Source organism: Lagopus leucura, unplaced genomic scaffold (genome assembly GCF_019238085.1).
Source record: "Lagopus leucura isolate 7727_CA_CO unplaced genomic scaffold, USGS_WTPT01 Super-Scaffold_100030, whole genome shotgun sequence".
NCBI lineage: Eukaryota > Metazoa > Chordata > Aves > Galliformes > Phasianidae > Lagopus > Lagopus leucura.
Window position 1 is genome coordinate 21,165 of NW_024962281.1, and position 9,820 is coordinate 30,984.

General features: G+C 39.3%; 1 protein-coding gene across 7 annotated transcripts in view; it reads right to left on the minus strand.

Annotated features, from left to right (window-relative positions):
• Positions 1-4,015: 4,015 nt before the first annotated feature.
• Positions 4,016-9,820, minus strand: part of REEP2 (receptor accessory protein 2) — a 10,303-nt gene continuing 4,498 nt past the window's right edge. For 5 of the 7 annotated variants that reach the window (XM_042881523.1, XM_042881528.1, XM_042881526.1 and 2 more), the window contains 6 exons: positions 8,983-9,059; positions 7,472-7,592; positions 6,772-6,885; positions 6,239-6,386; positions 5,753-5,910; positions 4,016-4,851 (listed from right to left, as the gene is read on the minus strand). In XM_042881523.1, the coding sequence (XP_042737457.1) occupies positions 4,777-4,851; positions 5,753-5,910; positions 6,239-6,386; positions 6,772-6,885; positions 7,472-7,592; positions 8,983-9,059 (693 nt within the window). In that variant the 3' untranslated portion in view covers positions 4,016-4,776. The remainder of the gene's footprint in view (positions 4,852-5,752; positions 5,911-6,238; positions 6,387-6,771; positions 6,886-7,471; positions 7,593-8,982; positions 9,060-9,820) is intronic. The other 2 variants (XM_042881524.1, XM_042881530.1) reach the window with 2 other exon arrangements.

A 9,820-nucleotide genomic window follows, 5' to 3' on the forward strand; every position in this document is an offset into this window, starting at 1 on the left:
CTATGAAACGTACTCTGGCAGTACTGCCTACATTTGTTTGCCATTTAGCAGAACTCTCCCTTTCCGACCTGCTGCAAAGACTATGACTAAATTTCTTATCTTTGATTAGTCAGTTTAGCACTGCATTTCAGCTGCAGCAGCAAACATTTCAGATACAGCTCAGAAAGCTGTCCATTATATGAAACTCTGCCTATCGGCCACCAAAAGTACATTCAATTTCGCATCTTCTCACAAATGTTACTTCTAGGTTGTCAGAGCTGAGAAACAGAGCAAGAAAATAATGACTTGCCTGTTATATGGTCATAGAAAAAGTTCAGGAAAAGCAGTAGCTACAACCTAATTACCAGGAAAAACAAAACAAAATAAAAAGCATGCTTATCACTGTTTTTTTTTCCACTTCATGTTATTGTGATTCCAGTTTTTCTTTACAAACAAAACATTGACAATTATGACATGGAATTTTTGGGATTCTACAGATAGCTGGTACATGACTGTAGCAAAATTCAGCATTTAGCTAAAAAGGTGCATAACACAGGCTTTGTTTGCACATTCAGTTTCCCAGATTAACCCATCCCCTGGAGCTCCTTGCTAGTGTTTTCCCAGTATAAGATGTCTACTACAGAGTGCTTGATATTTATCAGGTACTTTCCACAATCTGACAGACCACTGAGGAAAAATTCAAACTCTATGGTTCTGAGGTGATGAAAGGTTCAAGAATCTAAATACACATAGGTCAAGCCCAGCTTAGAAAGGTGGATGGTTTCTGTAAGAGAGAAACCAGATTCCAATCTGTAGAATACAGAGCTGAAGTAAGGTCAGAGGTTCAGAAAACAGTTGTCACTATTTCCTAGACAAATCTGTACTGCACATAACACATTTTCCACCCTACCCTATCTCACAAGACAGGTTCTTTGCTGCTGTGAAAGCTCATTGTCTTCATTTACCTTCAAACTATTTGTTCCCACAAGTTACTCTGCACACTCCTTAAGACCTCTTCTCATTTGAAGCCATTAGGTTTCATAGCAGCACCTTAGAAACAACATAAAACTGAGCTGTTTACAGCATCTTGTAATAGTGCCAAATTCCAGATGAAAGGTGACTGTTCTCCGATCCTTTCTCCTTGGTAACTCTAAAGTACATTCCCATGCTTCATGTGCATTTATGCATATACAAAAACATTAAATTCAACCATTAATAAAACATTAAATTCAGTAGGCTCTAGACCATGTATAACACAGGAACTCGTGGGCAACCAGCTCTAAGTAGCCCTGCTTGAGCAGGCCTGTCAGACCAGATGACTTGCAGAGATCCCCGTCTGAACTCAACTCTTCTCTGAACTCACACAGCCTCACAGAATATTTTGCAGGTTTTCCATGTGTATTCACAGGGCAACTCAAAGAGCAGCACAAGATGTGTCAGCCTGGTGGTTCCCAAAAGGAATCTAAGAACATCTCTAAAACTGAACAATTACATAAAGGAGTGTCATTCAGCATCTCCCCGGCAAACAGCAGAATAAGATGTCAATGCAATGTCTTCATCAGAAAAAAGGATAAGGATTTTCTCCCTCTTTCCAGATTTCTCTCTTAGGCAATAACCCATACTTTCTAGAATTGCATGCAAGTTTGGAAGACAGAAAGAAAAACTCAGAACAGCTCAACAGTTGCTCTGAGGCTCATCGACACTACATAGTCAGCACATAAGCCGCCTTCATACAATGTTCTGTTCTGCCAGAGAACTAGCAGCATGTTCCATGACCACCCCAATGTCTTCCTAAGGCACACATTTCCTGCCTATCAAGACGGCAATAGAGAAATAAGATTCAAAAGTACCAATTTCTGGAAATTCAGGGTTCTCTAGAAATCTCTGCATTCCTTTCTGTGTCCAGAGGAAATTATGTTATGAGGAAAGAGGTACAAATGCTTACTGAACTCAGTGGGTTCTACTGCTAGTTACAGATTAAACCATTTGCTTAATTGCACAATCAAGCTCACAGAAGATACTGAATAGAAACTACATTCCAGCATTTCCCGATGGAAACATTGAACAACAGCTGTTAAAAGCATTTTATCAAAACAGCACATTCAGCACTCTCATTAGCAAGAGAATTTCTATGCAAGACCATGTCATCCAATGCAGAACTATATCTGGGAATTCACTAAGGGTGGTGGCAGATCTGCAGAGGCTTTGATCAAGCAGAGCGAAGTCTAGCAGTCACATCTGTACTGGAAGAAGAAAACAGTGTCCATTCTAAGACATTATCTTGCTCTGGGACAAGTTCTGCTGCCTAACATCATCAGCTCTGTATCTCACACACTCCACATAGCCTGTAACTACTCCAGATTCTTAATTTAAAAAAGATATGATTTAATCTCCCTATACAAGAAGTCAGATCGATTGACCCATACTTACCCAAAGGCTATGATATCAAGCATCAATGTTAAGTAAAAGATACTTAGTAAAGCATCTCGTTCAGGAGGACAAAAGCAAATCCAAACACCAAAATTGAATCTTCAGAAATTCTTCTTGCAATTAAAAGCAGGACAAGTTACTGCAGATGAACTGAATCTAGAAAGCATTCTGGAAAGTCACTGTATGAAAACCTAATAATCAGAGTCTATCAAAGCATGCACAAGAAGGCAGAAAGATTAGCATAAGGACAGACTAATTAATCCTTTGCCTCCAAATCAACTCCCTCACAATGATTTAGATAAATAATTTGCCATGGAGATTTTTTGTTGGAAAAGAAGAATACAGAAATATGGTTATAGAGGTATTTTGAGTATAGAGAATAATAGTTTCTTGCGTCCTAGAGTTTCTTGTACTGAACAATTCCTCACGACTTAATCTTCCTCATATTCAATAAGGAGAGGAATTTCCACTGGGAACAGAAAGAATTCTTGCTGCAGTACTTGCCATTCCATGTACTAGTGAGGCATGTATACAGTGCTTTCTAACAGAAGAAAAAATGAACACTTTCTCCTTCCCCTTCAACCCTTTGCCTCCCCAACTCAAATCCCAAAGTAAAATCAAAGATTTTCTACTGGATCTGGGTAAGAATTTGTGCATGCTTTAGGACAAGTACTAATGACAAGATGCAAGTTTTTAACACAGTCAGTCAAGGTTTAAAATTTTAAAAGCGATAAAGAAAAGTAAAAGTAAAAGCAAATGTTTTCCCCAAACATTGGGTAATTCATAACAGTTTGACACCAAGACAATATGAAATAAAAAATTCAGCCTCAATCTTCAGCTTTACAAACTTCTGAAGGGCTATTCCTTAGGACAGAAATATTTGTGGAATCTTACAGCGGGCCTTCCATACATTGTCAATAACAATAATGCTGGGTCGCTGAGATGAATCTACTGTAATTTGGGAAATATACAGCACGAGACACAAGCAAACATGAATGTCTGCATCACGAGCTCTCTGTGATGGTGCTCCCCCATTACAGAACTCAACAACAGGAGAGCTATGCATTTCTATTCATCTTTTCTCTGCAGTTTCATTCCAACAACATATATTCTACATGCAACGTAATTCTGTTATAAGCATTGGATGCTGCTCAGGTCTCAGAACATTGATAAGCATGGCTAATGGTCAAAAAAGAAAATTTGTGCAAGAGCTGGAGTAGGATAAAGCAAGATGACTGATAAAGCAGAATAGTGAGCCCTAATCACCCCACCCCTCTTTTATCCTCCATAAATCGAATTCTGCAATAAGACAAGGTTGTACATCAGCTATTTGTCTGTTCTTGTACTCTGAGAATAGATCTCCTAAAGCTGAAAGACAAGGGCTTCTGGAGTTCTCTAGTATGTCTGCAGACTACAGTGAGTCAGATTTTCCCCAGAAATCTGCTAGAAAGTAAGAATTAGTCTGTAGAAAAGCATCACTGTGACACAGAATTCAACAACTGGCAAACTGACTGCTTTTCCCACTGCACAGAAATGCTCTCACTCTGATTTTACAGGAATCAAAGTGAACAACAGAAATAAAACTCAAGTAGCTTTTTTTTTTAAAAAAAAAAAAAAAATTGCCAAAATCTTATGAATGATCACCTTTCCTTCTCAACAGCCACCTCCCGTGGATATCTCTATCTACTCCTTCATGTATGCAGACAACAGCATATTTTCTTCATAACTAAGCTTACTAATTTCATCACTAACCTTTTAGAAAAATAAAAACAAGCTCATCTTCCAGTACTAAAATCCATAATCTGGTTTACTCCTCCCATGAGTGAGTCCTTTACATTCAAAAGCACTCAGCATACACCATTTTAGTCACTTCTGGAAGGGGATGGACATGACAGTTGTGGTCTGTTCTTAAGACGGATGAATCGTTGTGGGCACTTCTTAACACAGCTGCAGAAGAATACCCAGAGCAAAATAAGACAATGTGGGGAGCCACCCAACCCCGAGGAACTCCACTGTCTGATTATTTTTCCAGCATCAGTGCAACAGGTATCTCTAACCCTGGTCAGTTCTCCTCATCAAGATTTTCTCCAGTTAGGGTTATACGGAAGGAATTTCAAAGCAACAGGTTATGTACAGACACATTAGCACTTTCTCCAAGAGGGGGATGAAAAGGAGAAAATTCCTGAGGATGTGCATCCTCTATTCCACGTTCTGAATCCCAGCCTCCCCCCTTGACCTTAGAACGAGCTCTACAAAGCAGTATCTGTTATGTACATTAATCTCAGCTCCCTTCCTTAGGAGAGTTTCCACTCAAAAGCTACAGGCAAATCCTGGGACAGAGACGGGTGTTGTGGAGGGGAGGGCTCCTTAGGATGACTCCCCAGAAGTAAGAGAACCTGCAGCTTTCTTCTTAGGGCGGGCTTTCACACTTTTTACAGGCAACTGAGGAGAAAGAAAGAGGTATCTTATATTAGTTTACTGCAACACCGAGATGTCTAACAGAAAGAGACAAAGATGCAAAGAGAAAGTAGGACAAAAAAGCTACAGCACAGTGACCCTATTCACATCATCTATTGTTTCAAAAACACTATTTAAATATTTATGTTGTTGCTAATCAGATTACTCTCAGCATATCCTTCAGAAAACAATAAGGAAAGGAAGACATCACGGAACAGGAAATGCAATAGCAAATTGAAGTAAGTTGTCTTGGCAAAACCTTAGACATCACAAAAGTTCTAAGCAGTAACACCAACACAGCATTTTCACTGCATTAACTTTTCTGCTTTCTGATGACCATTCCTAATAGCCCAAATCATAGAAACATCTTGAATTAGTAATTCAAACTAAAGAATAAGCCACGTATGAAAAACGATATGCTTACAATGGGCTTTACTGGAGTTTTTGTATTCACAATGAATGGCAGAGAGTCATTACAGCCTTTTCACAACTTCTGAGTCACTTCAACAATTTCCCACTAGAAAACATTTCTCCTTATGTTTCTCTGCCTACTTCCACTGTACTATGGAAGGAAGTAGAAGGGTCAACATTGGAGTAAGCCTTGGAGATTTAAGAAAGATCCAGACCTATTTTGAACACTCTAAAAATATCTACTGCCTAAATATGAAAGCAAACCTAGGTCCTGGCTTATGTAATAAAAATACAAAAACTATAGAAGATGACAGCAAGCAGATGGCAAGTCCTCTGATGTAGGACTCTAGCAGCAAACTCTCCAATAACGCTTATAAAAACCAGCTATTAAACACACAGACTATGAAGCCAGAGCCTTCTGACAAAACCTCAGGAATCAATGTCTGTGTTGGAAACAATTTATACACCTGCTCACCTCAGATTTTGTTATCTTCCTAGGAGCTTTGAGGCTCTGCGAACGTTTTGGCAGTTTGTCTCCTGCATCTTCATCTGATGGGTCTGTTCTAATCTCCGATGGGGTTCCATTAGGTCTCTGTGCCACGCCACTCTCCTCTCCTGAGGAGTAACAGGAAGCTAAGAGATGAGAAAAAGGTTTTTTTCAAATATTTTTGAAAAGTCATATTCAGATGTGATTTTTAGACTTTACGTGCCTACATCTAATCTAAACTGTCCCATCCTTAAGGACCACATGGAAGAGAGATGTCAAAATTCCTTCAGAAGGACAATCCAGGTACAAGGATTTATTAGTAGTTTGGAAGGAACAAGGAAGAAGAACAGTTTCTCCCAGATAATTTGCAAACTTGTAGTCTTTCAGAGACCTGGCGCATGAAGTCCAGGAATCCTCACTTGCTGGCTTACCAAATGAGGCCTCACACAGTGGCCCAGCAGGGATTTTCTGTACCTGAATCCTCAATAGTTTCAAGGAGGCTTCCTCCAGAGGGGCGAAGCTGTGACTCATGGCTTTGCAAATGCACAGCATCTTCGTCGCGGATCAGAGTGAGATCCTGCATGCTGAAACTTCGTAACTTCTCAGACAAAACTCCTTGGCCCTAAGCACATAAAAACTGGGGTCAAAGACACTTCACTTTCACCAAAATCATCTCATTCAGAAAAAGGAAGGTGCCACATTCCCCACTACAATACTATAAGACAAGTACAAAGAAACCAACATCACTAGAAAAAGAAGGAAAAAAGTATGCTCCCAAGACCACGGGGAAGAGGTTAGAGCAAAATCCGTTCCACTCTACCTCTGCTCGTCATAAATCAAAGGACGAGATTTACTGCAAGGCAAACAGGTGTTAAGGTAAAATAGACAACAAGTACTAGCACCCCTAACAAACACAACTAATGCCTGGTATACACAGCTAAAGTACTGCCGAATTCCAGAGGGTCACAGAAGGTTAAACCACGTTTGTAGTGCAGGTGTTACATTACCTTTGCAGCTGCAGTAACTGCTGCATTTGCAGCCAGATTTAATCCTCTTTTGCCAACTCGCATCATGGTTTCATAGCTTTTGTCACGAGCCTGAGTAATGTATTCATCAATTTCCTAAGAAAACAACATGCACCACAGCATTTAGCTACCAATGAAAAATAAACCAACAAATGCAAACACTTGATCAGTCTTCCCCATCATCATCTTTAAAACTCACCGTTCATCAGGGCAACTTTTTTTCTTTCAGTCTGCCAGACTAATCTGCCATAGATCAAATAATTATATTTTTTCTGCTACTTACAGAAAGCTTACAAATGCAACTGTAACTTAAGGAATGCAATCTCCAAATTATCACATTTGAAACAAAGCAATTGCTTACCGTGAGAATGTGAAAAAAAAAGCCTGGCTACAGAACATATGGCTACTAACATGATTGAAAAAAATGTAACTACTGATAGTAGCTATAAGGGCTAAAGATGCTGGGACAGCCAAACACACTTTCTAAGCATTAGGCAAAATACTGGTTACATTATATTCTTCAGTAGGCTGCAGAATGACATAACTGTCAGAGGCAACCATTCTATGCCTACACACATCAGCAGAAGCTCAAATTATGCATCTGAATTTTCATTAAGATTCACAGCTGAACGAAAATTGAATCAACTTCCAGGCAGGTCAGTATGTTCCAACACATGAGTACCTTCTCCTTATTGGAGAGCGTTGGGTGCACAAACTTCCTGTAGAGGACACTGGAGCCCTTGGTGTAAGGGGAGAGCAGCCAAATCACAAATGCGATTTTCAACTCGAAATAAAAGGGAAACCTGAGAGAAAGAGAGAAGGGGAAAAAAAAAAAAAAAAAAAAAAAAGAAAAGAAAATAGGGAGAAAGATGGAAAACTGGAATCAAGATCATCACAGAGACAGATGGAGATAATTGGTAGACAGCAGCACAGGCAGAATGAGTAAAGAGAAAGTAAGGACTCAAACATAGAAGAATAATAATAATCAATATAACAGGTCAGAATAGCAGAATCCTCTCTGGAATCCTAGGACGCACCTTCCTGGAATTTCATTCAGTTTGGCATGCATAGCCACAAAAACTCCATAAACTGGGCACCTCTCACCCTGCAAACACACTGATCTCATCGCCACTCACCATTCTTTAGTTTGTTCAAAGACTATCTGCTGAATGCTACTATTGCAGCAGCTTCGTTTATTGGAGTTTTCAATTAAGTATCTCTAGAGCTCTCTAGTTGTTACTAACGCTGGTGGCTAAGAACAGGCAGCATAAGCCTTTCATCACTACTTCTTACTCAATAAAGTCTCTGGGAAGATACAACAGTGGAGATTCAAATAAGCGAACACAAAATTCCCCGTCTCTGCTGGTATTAAGAGACTTCTGTTTTCAGCGGTTCACTTTTAAGGCAAAGCTCTTGTACTTTTCAGATCTTTGCTTACCCAAATTTTATGCAGGAAGGGGCAAAACAGTGGAGCATACGTAAAGCATATGTAGCCACTTCTTATTTCTTTAAAAGACATAACTGACTGGTCTGTAATCTTCCAGATGCATGCAAGACACTGACACTAAAGCAATTAAGAAAATGATATTTTGTTGTCACTGTTGAATGCCTCTGTTTGAATACTGCCACGCATGACACAGTACTGAGGGACGAAAAGCTGCCTCACTCCATCCCTGGTAGTGGAAGACGTTTTCATCATGCAAAATCATCATCTCAGAGCAAAGGCATGCATCCAATCTGCTCCTCCATACAACAGGCTTGCAAAGCAAAACAGGTCCTTTCCTTCTACCATCCTCCCCCCCAAACTTTTTTTTTTTTTTTTTTTTTTTTTTTTGTGCCTCTAACTTTATCACTTCATGGAACAGTATCTCAAAAATGTTTCATGTTACGAATGGATGAAACCCTCTTAAAGAGGCTGTGTCTATCCTAGCTGTCTGAAATTAGATTAAACAGTTAAGACAGCAGCTTAGACACAATGTTTACAACCCCGCATACTTTATGGACATTGAAAACTCCTGCACAAGAGAGAAAGCTTATTCTTAGTACTACCTTAAAAAACAACAACAACAAAAAAAAACCTTAAAAAACCCCTAAAAATAATAACAAAAAAAAACAAAAAACAAAAAACAAAAAACAAAACAAACAAAAAAAAAAAACCAAAACAAACCCACCACACGCTACCAAAGTACTCACCAAGAAAGAACAATGTCTGTGAGCGTTTCTGCAGTGGTGAAAAAGGCAAAAACAATCCAGTACATCATCCACTTTACCTGCAAAAGAGCAATCACTCACATCAGAAAAGAGAAAAATAGCAAAATGTCCTCTCATTAGAGATGACTCATCACTTCCACACACTAAGAAGTCAGCAAAAACAAAAACCAATACATATATAATCGGCAGTATAGCTGCCAAATGTTACATTTAGTACAGAAAACCATGTAATATTAATGTTCACTAAACACGTCAATATTATGTAAACAGTAACATAAAATATCATTAGATATATAACATATAATAATGGTGGGTGGCATCACTCAAGGGTTTGCGTAAGGAATGGAACTGTTTAACATCATTATCAGTGACATAGAGAGTGACATTCAATGCACATACAGCAAGTTTGCAGAGGACACCAAGCTGTGTGGTGCAGTCAACACGCCGCAGGGAAGGTGTCATGGTTCTATGTTTTGTTTTAGTTTTTGTTTTTGTTTGGTTTCAGTATTCCACATCAAAACATCATGTAGTGTACGGGGCATTAAAGTGTCACTGCCCCAATCCCAGGTGCCTATCCCTGTACATTACAGAAGTCACGGGATCTGGCCCTTCCAGGTGGGGGGGCGCTCTCTTGCTGCCTTGCAGTGGGTGCTGGAGGTGCTTTCCCAGCCGTTTCAAGCTTTTCAGGTTTGAATCAGTCCCAGGAACTCTCTCTCATCTTGTCTGATTTATTAATCTCAATTGCAATTAAATTGTATATATTGTGTTATCTTGTATTCCAATATTATAGTAAAATAAGTTTTCCTCCATAGATTGTTGC